We start from the raw sequence: 14,749 nt of genomic DNA, 5'->3' as shown, positions 1-14,749 counted from the left end.
CAGCTTTCAAAAGTTCTTGCCTAATACCGTCAAAATTGGTTTTTCTCGAATTTAGAACTTCAATTTTTAGATCTGGTCTATCCTTTTCCATCGCTATTTTAAAACAAATAGAATTATGGTCACTGGCCCCAAAGTGCTCCCCCACTGACACCTCAGTCACCTGCACAGCCTTATTTCCCAAGAGTAGGTCAAGTTTTGCACCTTTCTCTCGTAGGTACATCCACATACTGAATCAGAAAATTGTCTTGTACACACTTAAGGAATTCCTCTCCATCTAAACCTTTAACACTATGGCAGTCCCAGTCGATGTTTGGAAAGTTAAAATCCCCTACCGTAACTACCCTATTATTCTTACAGATAGCTGAGATCTCCTTACAAGTTTGTTTCTCAATTTCCCTCTGACTATTGGTGGGGTGTGGGGGGGGTCTATAATACAATTCCAATAAGATGATCATCCCTTTCTTATTTCTCAGTTCTACCCAAAATACTTCCCTGGATGTATTTCCAGGAATATCCTCCCTTAGCACAGCTGTAATGCTATCTCTTATCAAAAATGCCACTCCCCCTCCTCTCTTGCCTCCCTTTCTATCCTTCCTGTAGCATTTGTATCCTGGAACATTAAGCTGCCAGTCCTGCCCATCCCTGAGCCATGTTTCTGTAATTGCTATGATATCCCAGTCCCATGTTCCTAACCATGTCCTAAGTTCATCTGCCTTCCCTGTTAGGCTCCTTGCATTGAAATAATTGTAGTTTAATTTATTTGTCTTACCTTGTCCCTGCCTGCCCTGACTGTTTGACTCAACTCTGTTCTCAGCTGTGCCTGTCTCAGATCAATCTCTTTCCTCACTATCTCCCTGGGCCACTGCCCCCCCCCACCACCTTACTAGTTTAAATCCTCCCAAGCAGTTCCAGCAAATTTCCCTGCCAGTATATTAGTCTCCTTCCAATTTAGGTGCAATCCATCCTTCTTGTACAGGTCACTTCTACTCCAAAAGAGATTCCAATGGTCCAAAAATGTGAATCCTTCTCCCATACACCAGCTTCTCAGCCATGCATTCATCTGCTCTATCCCCTTATTCCTGCCCTCACTAGCTCATAGCACTGGGAGTAATCCAGATCTTACTACCCTTGAGGACCTCCTTTTTAAATTTCTGCCTAACTCTCTGTAATCTTTCTTCAGAATCTCAACCTTTTCCCTTCCAATATCATTGGTTCCAATGTGGACAATGACCTCCTGCTGGCTCCTCTCCCCCATGAGAACATTCTGCACCCTCTCTGAGACATCCTTGATCCTGGCACCAGGGAAACAACACACCATTCTGTTTTTTCTCTGCTGGCCGCAGAAACGTCTGTCTGTACCTCGGACTACAGAATCCCCTAACACAATCTTGGAAGCCGACGTACTCCTCTTTACCAGAAAATTGGCTGTTCGTGCTACGTTTCCCTGAGAATCCATTACCCCCTACATTTTCCAAAACAGCATACCTGTTTGAAATGGGCATATCCACAAAAGACTCCTGCCCTAGGTGCCGACCCCTCTCACCCTTCCTGGAGTTAACCCATCTATGTGACTGTATTTGAGACTTTCCCCCCCCCTTCCTATAACTGCCATCCATCACATACTTTTGCTGTTGCAAATTTCTCATTGCTTCCATCTGTCTCTCCAACCAATCCACTCGTTTTGATATGATTCGCATCCAACAGGATTTATGGCAGATATAATCTGCAGTAACCCTTAAACTCTCTTTAAACTCCCACATCTGACAAGAAGTTCATATCACTGCAAAGGCCATTTTTGCTCCTTCACAACCTACAGACCCAGAAAATAACGTCGTCTTATTCCTCTACAAAACACTGCCCCAGGTTAACTTAATAGCTTTGGCTTATAGTTTAAGTTTAATCAAGAGACTTATCTCCAAAAGCATATAATCAAGAAAGAACCCACTACTGCAGCCTTTCTTTTGGACAGACTTAAAACAACAATTAACTTATCTGATTTTGTGCTGTGAACTTTGCCCAGCAGTTCCTCCAAGATTCGTTGTGAATTTCACTGTTTATTAATTTTCCCACATGTCCTTCCTCGTCGGTATGTAAGGATGCTAGTTAGAGTGGGTCATGTCTTTTTGTGGCTAGTTGATGTTCATATATTCTGCTGGCTAGTTTTCTGCATGTTTGTCCAATGTAGTTCTTGCAATGCTATTCGTTCTGATTGTTGTCTGTATAGAGTCTTTTAAGTTCATTAAGTTTAACAGTTCTTTCTCTCGATCCTTCTTCATCTTTTTGCCAAAAATCAATAATTATGTCTCTCAGTTCCTGTACCATCAACGGATATGGTATTTCCTTTTTTGTTTACCTTATCTGAGCCTGTTACAATCTTGTTGGCCTCTGTCAAATTTTCTCTCAAAACCCTTTACTCCAATGAAAACAACCCCATGTTCTTCAACCTAACCTTGTTGCTAATATCCCTCTGGAGATATCTGTTAAGTCACCTCTGCACCTTGTCCTCTCATACTTCCTGAGGTGTGGTAAGTAGAATCAAACACATATATTAACTTTTGGCTTAACCAGAGCTTTAAGTTCTTCATAACATCCTGCTTTTGTATTCAATGTCTCGATTTATGAAACCCAAGATCCCACATTCTTTGATAACTGGTCTTTCAGTATGTGCCACGCTCTTGAGAAATTCCTATCCCTTCTGTCAAAATACACCACTTAATGCTTCTTTGTATTAAATTCTGTCCGACACTTGTCTGCCCATTCTGTCAGCCTTTCACTATTCTGTGTCATTAGATTGCACTGTTTGCCACACTTCCACAACTTGTTATTGGCAATTTTGAAGTCTTCTCTGTATTCTGATATGTCGAGATTACCACTGTTTATCAGCCATCAATCAGATAAATAATTTCATATAACTCACTGTTTTCTGTTCTTCGGCAATTTTAAAAGAATGTAGACTGTATATTTGAATTAGTTTCCAGGTGCAACTTGATGGCAGCCTAAGAAGATTGACTGCCTTGCTGTCTTTGCTAATATGGCAAAAAAAAATTCAGGTATTTAAAATAAAGACACAAAATTCCAGAAGCTTCCAGCATGGTAGCCAATAACTGGGGTGAAAGGAAGTAGACTGAATGTTTCAGGTCTCATAAACCCTAAAATTATAATATCAGAAATGTTAGCCTTACATTTCTGTCATCACATGCTATTGTTAGACTACACTTTCCTTCAACCACACAGCATCAACATCGATTTCACTAGTTTCCAAATCTCGCCACCTACCACCTTATCCCAGGTCATACCCTCTGACTCAGCACTGCCCTCTTGACCTGAACTACCTGTTCATCTTCCTTCCCACCTATCTTCTTTACCCTCACCACCAACCTATCACAACAACCCCCCAACAGCATCTAAATATCGCCTTCATAGCTACTCCCCCACCCTCCTATTTATCTCTCAGCCCCCTTTCCCCATCCTCAACATTCGGTTGAAGGGCTTATGCTCAAACCGTCAACTCTTCTGCTCCTCAGATGCTGCTTGACCTGCTGTGCTTTTCCAGCACCATACTTTTCGACTACTGTTCGTTTCCAGTTTGCTGAGGTGAATTGCGCAGAGTACAGTCTTAATCTATAAACGCAATCCCCCCTCGAAGGAGTCCAGGCATCTATTTGTTTGAGACCTCTTTCATGAAAATATCTCCTGATGTTCTCTAGTGCAGACATGCTGATACACACACATACAAATACAGTGACGGACACAATGGTATTCTGTTGAGTAAAGCTCATACAAGTTTCTTAAGAAGTAAGGCCATAAAGATTTCATGTTAATGCTTGGTGTGTTAATGCTTCTTGAGAGTTAATGTAAGATGAGAAAAAAGATAGGCTGAAGATCACATCCAATTCATGACTGTTCCTTATACTGTTAAATTCTCATCCTTGATTTGCTTTCTCTTCTTTCCTCTGGAGTTAAAAGCTGAAATTGACTGTTGCAAATCTCTGGAGTGTTTGCTGTACTTTGTAAGTGCTTCATGACGTTAATCAAGATGAACTTTGATATTGTTATTTGTTGAGCTTATACAAAATGCCTGTGTGAGAGGTGCTGTTAACCTAAAAAGGAAATAAGATGTTGTAATTCGTCAGATCTGAGGGAAACAGTGAGCCTTCAATTAAACTCTACCTTGCCACATCCTCAGTGTGATCCATAATTTCTGCATCCCATTTAATGCTTTATAAGTGCTGCTGACACTTGTTTCAGGGAGAAATGTGGTCTATTTTATTTTAAACATAGAGTTAAGCTGCAAATTGCAATCAAGAGAAATAACTGATGAAAGATACACCCAAAACTAACTTTGCTCTTCACAGGTATTAACCTCCATGTTTCCTTTGGCTTTTCTTTGCTGATTTATTCTTATTCAGCGAATTTGGAAGAGCTTTTTATAGATGTGAACAGTGTTTAGTCGTTTTTACTATAAATGGACTTTGTAAATACAAATCTGACAAACATTTTGACATTGTTTGCTTATCAGGAATTCCCAGACTTGTTTGACATGCTTTTGTATCAGGCTCGTGCAAGCTGCTTCATAAAGTCCAAAACTGCTTTGTTTTTTTCATGGAATGTGGAAGTCGCTGACTATATGTTAGTATTTATTGGCCAATCCGAAATTGCTCCTGAGCAGCTGCCTTGAACCACAATAGATGTGGTACATCCACAGTGCTGTTAGGCAGGGAATTCCAGGATTTTGACCCAGTGACAGTGAAGAGACAATAATATACTATCAAGTTAGAATTAGGTCTGATTGGGAGGGAAATTTGCAAATAGTGGTCTTCCCTTGCACCTCGTGCCCTTGTCCTTCTAGCTGGTAGAGGTTATGGGTTTGCATGGTGGTGTTGAAGGAGTCATAGTGAGTCTTTTAGATGATATACATTGTTGCCACTGTGTATTGATGGTAAAGGCAGTTAATAATGAAGGTGGTAGATTGGGACAGAAATCAGGAGCCCAAGCTCTGCCTCTGACCTGAGTACAGCAGGTCCCTTGTGCCCCAGGCTCTTGTTTTTGGGCTCCGATGTACCCACATTGTCCAGGCTGTGGTGGTTGATGGGGTGCCAATCAACTGGGCTGCTTCGTCCTGGATGATGTCAAGCTTCTTGAGTATTTTTGGAGCTGTACTCATCCAGGCAGTTGTAGATAGTGGACAGGCTTTGGGGAGTCAGGAGGTGAATTAAGTGCTGCAGAATTCCTAGTCTCTGACCTGCTCTTGTAGCCAGTGTATTTATATGGCTAATCCATTTCAATGGTAACCCCGAGATGTTGATAATGGGGGAATCAGTGCAGATAATGCCATTAAATATCAAAGGGCAATGGTTAGATGGTCACTTTCTGGCACTTGTGTGAGTGTTACTTGCTGCTTGTCAGCCCAACCTGGACATTGTCCAGCTCTTGCTGCATTTGGACACAGACTGCCTCCATACCTGAGGATTAGAGGAATGGTGATGAACATTGTGCAAGCATCAGTGAACATCCCACTTCTGGCCCTATGGTGGAAGGGAAGTCATTGATGAAGCATACTTTCCCATGCATGGCTATATTGGAGAAAATATTATGGACCCAAATCTTCTGAATACTATTGGAACAGTTTGACTGATGCTAATCATAGGAAAAAAAACCAACTACCTCACTTACTCAGTAACATCTTTTCAGGTCAGAATTCCAGTGTTGGTTGCTCCCTTGATCCTCTTCTTGGAATCTTGGCAAACCTCCATGTAGTGCAGGAGAGGCCAAGTGACCACCATGACTCCTGCCTCTCAGTTTATGGCATTGGCTGCCATATTCTGGCAGTAGAGGACTTAAATGTTTCAGGATTTCTCATTTTGTAAATGTGAATGTGTAGTTGTGTAGCTAAATAAGGTAGATGAGTAAGACGGGTGGCTGCCAGCTGAGTAAAATGTCTTGGTAAGTGGTAGGGTAGCAGGTTGCCAGCTGGAGAACGTGGCAGGCTGGCTGGGTGGTAAGGGGAGGGTTGAGGTTGGGTGAGGACTTGGATGGGAGAGGGGCAGTTGAAGGGGTGCATCAGTTATATGGTTACCCAGATGTCCGAACTGGTTTTTATTAATCTAATACTTCCTGGATAATACTCCAGGTGAGTCAGTTAGAAATGTCTGAGGTGGATAGTTTCTGAGTTGGAGACTAATTTTACCCTGCAAACACACAAACAGGAATAGGCCATTCAATCCATCAAGCCTGCTCCACCATTCAATTAGATTATGGATGACCATCTACCTCAATGCCACTTTCCTGCATTATCTCCATAATCCCTGATGTCATTAGTCTCCAAAAATCTTAACGATTTCCATCTTGAACGTGCTCAGTGATTCAGCTGAAACACCTTCAAGTAGCAAGTATACACCACATTGTCAATGTAGAAATTTCACCCACTCTGTCTAAGTGGCCTAGACTTTATTCTGAGATTAAATCCCCAAATTCTAGTTCACTTGCCAGTTACATCCGCTGTGTCACAGCCTGTAAGAAGTTTGGAAGTCAGTGCAATTATCTCTCATTCTTTGAAACTCTAGAAAATACAGGCCTCAACCTCTCCTCATCAGACAATCCTGTTATCCAGGGCTTGAGTCTGGTGAAGCTGCCTTGTGCTCCTGAAATGGCAAGTATATCCCTCCTTGGCTAAGGAGACCAAAACTCCACAATACTCCAGGCGCAGTCTGACCAAGGCGCTGTATAATTTCAACAAGACATCTTTACTCCTCCACTCAAATCCCCTTGTGATGAAGCCAACACACCATTTGACTTCTTTGTTGCTCATTGCACCTGCATGATAGCTTTTAGTGACTCCATTTGGACACTAACACCTCCCAAACTCTCATGACTTAAGAAATATTCTGCCTCTTTGTCTTTCCTCGTAAAATGGACAACTTCACTTTTATTCACACTATATTCCATCTACCATGTTCCTGCCTATTTACTTTGCATTTCCTAATCTGCTTCTTTGCCTCTTTCTCACCTAGTTCTGTGTCCTCAACAAATTTAGACATGTTGCAGTTGGTTCCCACACCCAAACATTAATATAGATTGTGAAGAGGGAGGCAATGGCCCAGTGGTATTATGACTTGACTGTTAACCTAGAGACCCAGATAATGTTCTGGAGTCATGGGTTCGAATCCTGCCACAGTAGATAGTTGAATTTGAATTCAATAAAATATCTGAAATTAAGAGTCTAATGATGACCCTGAATCCACTGATTGTTGGAAAAACCCATCTGGTTCATTAACGCCGTGCAGGAAAGGAAACTGTCATCCTTACCTGCTCTGGCCTACATGTGACTCCAGACTCTCAGCAATATAATTGACTCTTCAATTAGGGATGGGCAATAAATGCTGCCTAGCCAGCGATGCCCTCATCCCATCAATACATTTTTTTTAAAAAGCGGTGGGCATGTCACTGATTTTTATGGCACCCATTGATAATGGCCTGTGATTCTTGAGAATGAATATTTATTTATATTTTGCTTCATGTCTGCTAAAGAATTATTAGCTCATATTATTATATTGCGCCCAATCCCATGTGTTCTGATTTTGATTACTGACTTTGTGTGTTTACTGACTTTCTAAACATCCAAATGTTTCATATCCATTGGTTCTCTCATTTAGACTACAAATAACATCCTCTAAAACTTTGACAGGTTTTTGGAACATGATTTCTGTTTCATCAATTCATACTGATATCCAATTGACCTTTTTCTAAGTGTGATTGACACATCCTTTATAATAGTTTCTCATACTTTCCCCACCACTGGTGTCAAACTGGCAGATCTATAGTTCTCCATTTTCCCTTGTTGTCCTTTCTTAAATCGTGAGATCACATTTGTTGCTTTCCAAGCTGCAGGACCCTTCTGGGATCTACAGCGTTTAGAAGAATAGCCATCTCCTTCAACACTCTGGGATATTGCTAATCTATTCCAGGGGATTTATTCACCCTAAATCCAATTAACTTTAAGAACCTTCACTTTGTTTCTTTGTTTCTCTGTTTCACAAGTCTCTGGGTTACTTATTTCTGAGTGTTTCTGCAGCTTACTCCATGCAGTCAGACACAAAATCATTTTTAGCTTCTCTGCTATTTCCTTATTCTCCAGTATAAATTCTCTTATGTCCATTAATGATGAATCCACATTCATTCTAGCTTTTTTTAAATTTTGCACCTACCTATGGAAAATGTTACAGTTCGCCGTTGTTTCTGCCAAGCTTACATCCATATTGTGTATTCCCTTCCCTGTATTCTGTGAAGATTGCATTTCTCTCTCACTATATGTAAGTCAAAACCAAAAGAACTGCAGGTTCCAGAAATCAGAAACAAAAATACAGTTCTGAAGAAGGGTCACTGGACCTGAAACACTGAGCCTGATTTCTCTCCTCAGGTGCTGCCAGACCTGCTGAGCTTTTCCGATAATTTGTTTTAGCACTCTAATAATGGGTGTGTTCAATTTACATATAATGTATTAACCTGGTCATATGTAAGGTAACTGGGTAATTTCCCATCAGAAGTTTAAAATTTCTGGGCAATTCCTGCATTGAATCAGGACTTTGAAGGGGCTAAAGGGCCTCTTTGTGTTGTGGCGTATGTCTGGTATCTGACAATTTGGAGACCGAAAACTTAGCCATGTTATTTAGTGGCTTTTCTCGCTGGTCTTGTGGTTGGGTAATGACCATATAAGGAAAATTTAATGTTTATCCCCAGACTTAACTGATCTTGGCCTGTACAGCTGTAGGGAGGTTTCAGTTGGCATAAATCTTTTGGGACTCCTTTAATTAGGCAAGGCTCTTGCTTTCCTGATGGTTAACCAAAGAAGTCTATTGGCAAAGTGAAACAGGATTAGACCCAGCCACTGTACACCATGTGTCTATCCAGCTTTCTACACTTGCTGTAGAGATTAATAACTAGAGTTAATGAAAGACGGTTACCACTCTACTTCAGTACAAGTTAGGTTTTAATAGTATCATGAAAACCAAAACCAATTCACTGTTTCCTTTACAAACTCCACCACCCCCCCCCCCCCCAACCCCGCAATAGTGAAGAAATTACTTTATTGAACATCCACTCAGCTCCTCCGTGCCTCAGCTAGTAAATAGACAGCCTGCTGTTACACTATCCATGTTGTTTTAAAAGAAGAAAACCTTGTAGACAAGTTCCAGGACTCTGCGTATTGTTTTTTCTTTTGATGCTACAGTCAAGATTGAGAAATTATGGAGTGTATGAGAATTAAATAGAGTAGTAAACATTCTATAGCATAGACTGAAAATCAAATCTATGTGCCACACTTGCCCGTCTAACTGCATTTCCATGGTAACCATTACCCTTTACCACTGTATATATTTTCTGACTTCCAGTACTGACCATATCCTGTTTCTGCAGGTACTTCTTTGGAAACTGGCATGGATCGAATGAAAATGAGCAACCAGTCTGGAGACACTCCCCTGTAAGAAAACAGAAGAATGACCATGATCCCAAAAGTACGGAAAGTGGGACTCCTCTTTTGGATGCAAATTCCCTGGAATACCTGTTTGCTCAGGTAGAATGAAACATTTTTCAAATAGGATTTATCAAGTTCAGTGGTTTCTTGGTCGTGAGGAACTTTAGTTCAATTTGCAATGGGTTTTAATTCTTCAGTTGACTTTGTGTGCAGCTATAATTGTTATATTGCTAAACAGTGATTTTTCCAGATCCCTGAACCATGTAATGTGTGTACATATTGTCCAATAAATTAATGTGAACATTTTGTTCATCTGGTTGCGATGCTGCTGAGTGTACTAATGGTGCAGTTAACTTCTCAATGCTTAAATGCAGCAGCCACAGCCTCCCCATTGGCACTATGGAGCACAAGGGCTGCTAACCTCTATTGAGTAAGCACTGCTTGGTGGTCAAGAACTCCACCCTGCAACCACCCATGACCAGCTCATGGTTGGGGTAGGATGCTGTCAACAATTCTCCTTTTGTTCGTATTCATGATCAACCTTTTCAGAGATGTTATAACGTCTGAAGCAGTTGGGACTTAGAGTCATAGAGATGTACAGCATGGAAACAGATCCTTCGGTCCAACTCATCCATGCCGACCAGATATTCCAACCTAATCTAGTCCCATTTGCCAGCACTCAGCCCATATCCCTCTAAACCGTTCCTATTCATATACCCATCTAGATGCCTTTTAAATGCTGGAATTGTACCAGCCTCCACTGCTTGCTCTGGCAGCTGATTCCATACATGCACCACCCTCTGCTTGAAAAAGCTGCCCCTTAGGTCTCTTTTAAATCTTTCCCCTTGCACCGTAAACCTATGCTGTTTAGTTCTGGACTTACCCTCACCAGGGTTAAGACTTTGTCTATTTACCCTACCCAAGTGTCTCTGTTCAAATGTGGGGACAGTATCACTGCACCACAGGAGTACAAATTCATAACTGCAGGATTTGAACCTAGCCATCCATACAGACTGGAACTCTAATCAGTATGTTAGACCAGTCGGCAATGTGGTTATTTTCAACCTGTTGTGATGAGTTTATAGCTGGTGTAGGTGAGACTTGAATCAAGTTCTTCCAGCTCAGAGACAGGGGAACTGTCACTGCACCACAAGAACCCTTAAACATCTCGAGCTGGAAAGAAGTGGAACCGACAATCTGTGATCTGTAGTCACACGCTTTCCATGATGCCACTGACCCAGTTGACAAAACAACTGTAGATATTTTTGATCAACTTGTGGAGGTATGTTATTGGACTGCTCTGGAATAGATAGGACATGAGCCTAAGTATTCTGGCTCACTGGTACCAATACTACCACTACTGTACAAGAGCCCTTAAACAAACACCTCTACAATCCAGTCACTGCTCAGAACAGACCCACTAAGGTCTGTGTACATTAATCAACCTGTTCAGTGATATACACCTCTGGAGCTGGTGGGACTTGAACCCAGGCGTCCTGGATCAGTGTAGAGGCACTACCACTGCACCATAAAATATCCCACAGTTAACCTTAATAGATTCCTAAAAAAGTGCATCATTTTTGCACTTCCACACGTTGAACTCTGCCACAAATTTGTCTACTCTATTCCTTTATGAGTGCCTCCTCTCATTCATACAACTTACTGTGTCTTCTCACTTAGAGGTATTTGTAGAGATCTTTAACTAACATGTTCAGCGATGTTATGATACATGTCTAATGGAGTTCAAACCCAGACCTCTGACCTAGAGGCAGGGTCACTATCACAGTGCCACAAGAGTCCCCCATAGTCGTCATTTATAAGTATTTTGAATCAACCTGTTCAAAAATGTTGCTTCCATCACAGGAGGGACTTGAACCCAGGCCTTCTGTCCCAGAGGCAGAAGCACTATGGGTGGCACAGTGGCTTGGTGGTTAGTACTGCAGCCTCACAGTGCCAGGGATCTGGATTCGATTCCAGTCTTGGGTGACTGAGTGATGTTTACACACTCCCTCTGTCTGCGTGCATTTTCCTGGGGTGCTCCAGTTTCCTCCCACACTGCAAAGATGTGCAAGTTAGGTGGATTGGCCATAAATTGTTCTGTAGCGTCTACGGATGTGGAAGCTAAATGGGTCAGCCATGGTAAACACGGGTTACAAGATAAAGGTTGATGGAGGGGGGCATTGGGATGCCCTTTAAAAGTTCAATGCAGACTCAATGGGCCAAATGGCCTCTTTCAGCACTATCGGGATTCTACAATTACTCCTGCACCACAAGAGCTTTACAAGTTCTTCTTTGTAGATATTTTCTAATCGCCCTTCTCCGAATTAATATTACATACTACTGGAGCAGGCAGGATTTCAACACAGGGTTCTTGACTCAAGAGCCCCCTGTAGGACATTAGTAAGCCAGATAGTTACCCAACAATTAACAATGTCATCATTAGACTCCTAATTACAGATTTTCATTGAACTTTACCTGGTGATAAAAGTACTAGGCCAAGACCATTACCTATCAGTCCTCCTTTTATCAAGTGATTCTGAGGACCTGTTTGGTTAACATTTAGAGGATGAAGCAATAATGAGTCTCAACAAGAAAAGGTGCTTGTCTTACAAACATTATGTTTAGCATGCTAAGTCCCAGTTACATTGGCTATTTACACATCATTATTAAGGCTATCACGATCCAGAAATGACCACTTCAGGATCTCAAAGTAAACTTCTCTTTTCTCCACCCAAGACTGTTTGGCATCACCAGATTAGATGCAGTTTATTGTGGTCTTTGATATTAACTCTTTCAGAGCCATGTCTTGTACAACAGGAACTAACCCATGACCTCCAAGAGGTTTTCTTGTTTCTTTGAGCCTCCATTGCTGCACCTCCTGCCCAGAGAGAGTCAAACAAAGGAAGTTAGTCATACAGACGAAAGCAGAGAAAAATGTAAAGACATAGCAAATGGTAAACTGAGAGGGACAAAAAGTGAGTGAATGTGAAAGACGGCGACTGCTTTCTTGGCAAACTTTAGAGAGTAATCCTCGTAAACAACAGTGATATTGATGTATTTTTATTTTTTAATAATTTTTATTTTTTAAAAATTTTTTTTTTCCCTTTTCAGGGCCAGTATGATTTGATCAAAGGTCTTGCACCTGTTCGAGATCCTAAAAATGAGTTTGAATTTCATGAAATAGAGAATGAATGCCTGGGGATGGCCGTACTGGCCATGACACATCAAGCACTTCAACGAAAAATACCATTGCAAGAGATTTCCAAGGAAATGAGGTGAGATTGTGAACAACTGACATTGGGCAGAGATGTTACTTTGGAATATACTCTGTTACATGATAATTACTTTTAAAAACATTTCTTCTTGTTCTTCATCAAATTATTGTAAATTTTAAAGACATGAATTGGCCATTGGACTCAACAAGTCCCTTTCACAATTGACCTATATTTCTCCTGTCCACCATCTTGCCAAATACCTCAATCCTTCACCTCTTCAGAAAGATATTTAGTTGTTGCTTGAAGGTATTGTTTCTGTGTGCAGTAATGGTCCTGCCTGTTGAGCCCTCAGCAGTCTGAATGATAAAGTTTTATCTGTCTCCCCATCTGGCATTAACTTCCTAATGGTTAAACTTGCGTTTCCTTGTTTTGAACAATGTCTGTTCACAGTTCCTGTCTACAGAACCTTACTGATGGTGTGCTGTGTCAGGGTTTTCTCTGTTGAATGCTGGTCAAAGGCCCAGTGGGTGGGAGGGAGCATCTTTTTTTTATCCTGGCTTCATAAAGGAAAGTTGTTTTCACTAAACAGTCACTTGTTGGCTGGCTACAAGGGAAGAAAATGCTATTAAGGTTTTAGATTGACAAGGGATCCCAGTCTTTTTGGATGAAGACTTGAGTATCGATTCCCCAGGTGTTAAAATGGCAGAATGGAGTGGGAAATAGAAGCACTCTCTTTTAACTGATCCATCATTTCATATCTCCTTTATAGACAAGAAAGCATTTAAAGAGTCCAGCAAAGCCAGAGATATTAATTCTTGCCAGAAGTAACAACAAGACCACAAAATGATATTCTATTCCGTATCCTGCTGACAGAAAGCCAAATGTAGCATCCCAGCTGGGCACCTGTGAATGGGAGAGGAAATCTACCAAATGGTGTGAGGGGAGGACAGTTAGTGCAGAATGATGAGGGGTGCAGCAGTGGGTGTAGTGTGCAGATAGTGGGACTATGATTACTGCAGCAAGAGGGGGAGATGGAGAGTGTGTGACCGTTGGGGAGAGAGAGGGAGAGAAAAATTTATCAGGAAGGGAGAGAGACAGACTGCACACAGAGGGAGAGTGATTTTGTGATCAGACCCAGTTTAAACATTTTGCTATCCATGGCAGGGCAGATGAATATTCTGATATTTCCCGAAAGTCTGGCTTAATAGGCCCTATTTCTCAAATTTAAAACTTTATCCTCTCTTCTGCCCATTGTGGCAAAGTTCATAGTGTGTCCATGTCTCTGCTTTCTAGCCTCACCGTGCTTAGCTCTGAGTGATAAAATAAAACACTGAATCATAGGGTGTTTATTGGTTTCTGAAACACGCTAGCAATTGAGTATCATTTACAGTCTACCTGAATACACCATAGAGCTGGTTTACTTAGCATCAGTCCCATTATTGTCTCAGGATCCTCCCTACTCCACTTCCCCTTTTTAATTTGCATAAATATATGACACTTTAAAATACAGTATTTGAAGTACAGGTAGTCCTTAATGAACACAATTTTGATTAACACAGTTATATTATAACATGGCTTTTGCTTTACTATCCAAAGTTCCAATAACATTTACTAGATTTGTTGCCTTTTTTACTTGAATTCCAACAGTGCTGAAGATAAATACTCACCAAACCACAGCACTCCTGGTTAAGTTCCAGTTTATTTAGCTTGTTTTGATCTTTGCCTATGTGAGTGACATCTCCGTCTGCATTCAAAACAAGTGGTACATTTAGACTAGACAGGAAAGCAAAGACATTGTGGCAAAGAAAATCAGGAAATCTATTCAACTGAGTGTTAATTTAGGTGTGCTCTCCAGAATTGAATATGTGCTGAGTGAAACTTGAATATCCAAAGAGATTTAGATCTCACTGATTTGGCTTTATCTGCAAGTTGCTCTTCTCCTGATAAAACAAAAGCAACTAGCAAATGTGTTCTGTGAAATCTAACTCCAGTAGTTCATGTGCATCCTGAGGTAACAGGGAGATTTGGGAAAACTCTTTCCTTCCTGGATTGAACATCAAAGAAA

At 41.1% G+C, this 14,749-nt stretch overlaps 1 protein-coding gene across 1 annotated transcript in view; it reads left to right on the top strand.

The window, feature by feature from the left end:
• Positions 1-14,749, top strand: part of jak1 (Janus kinase 1) — a 124,290-nt gene that overhangs the window by 57,502 nt on the left and 52,039 nt on the right. The window contains exons 4-5 of the mRNA XM_072574060.1: positions 9,412-9,568; positions 12,581-12,744. Coding sequence (XP_072430161.1) covers positions 9,412-9,568; positions 12,581-12,744 — 321 coding nt within the window. The remainder of the gene's footprint in view (positions 1-9,411; positions 9,569-12,580; positions 12,745-14,749) is intronic.

The sequence above is a fragment of the Chiloscyllium punctatum genome, chromosome 7, assembly GCF_047496795.1.
Source record: "Chiloscyllium punctatum isolate Juve2018m chromosome 7, sChiPun1.3, whole genome shotgun sequence".
NCBI lineage: Eukaryota > Metazoa > Chordata > Chondrichthyes > Orectolobiformes > Hemiscylliidae > Chiloscyllium > Chiloscyllium punctatum.
The sequence above is the reverse complement of the archived record's forward strand: the minus strand, read 5'-3'. Positions and strand labels throughout refer to the sequence as shown.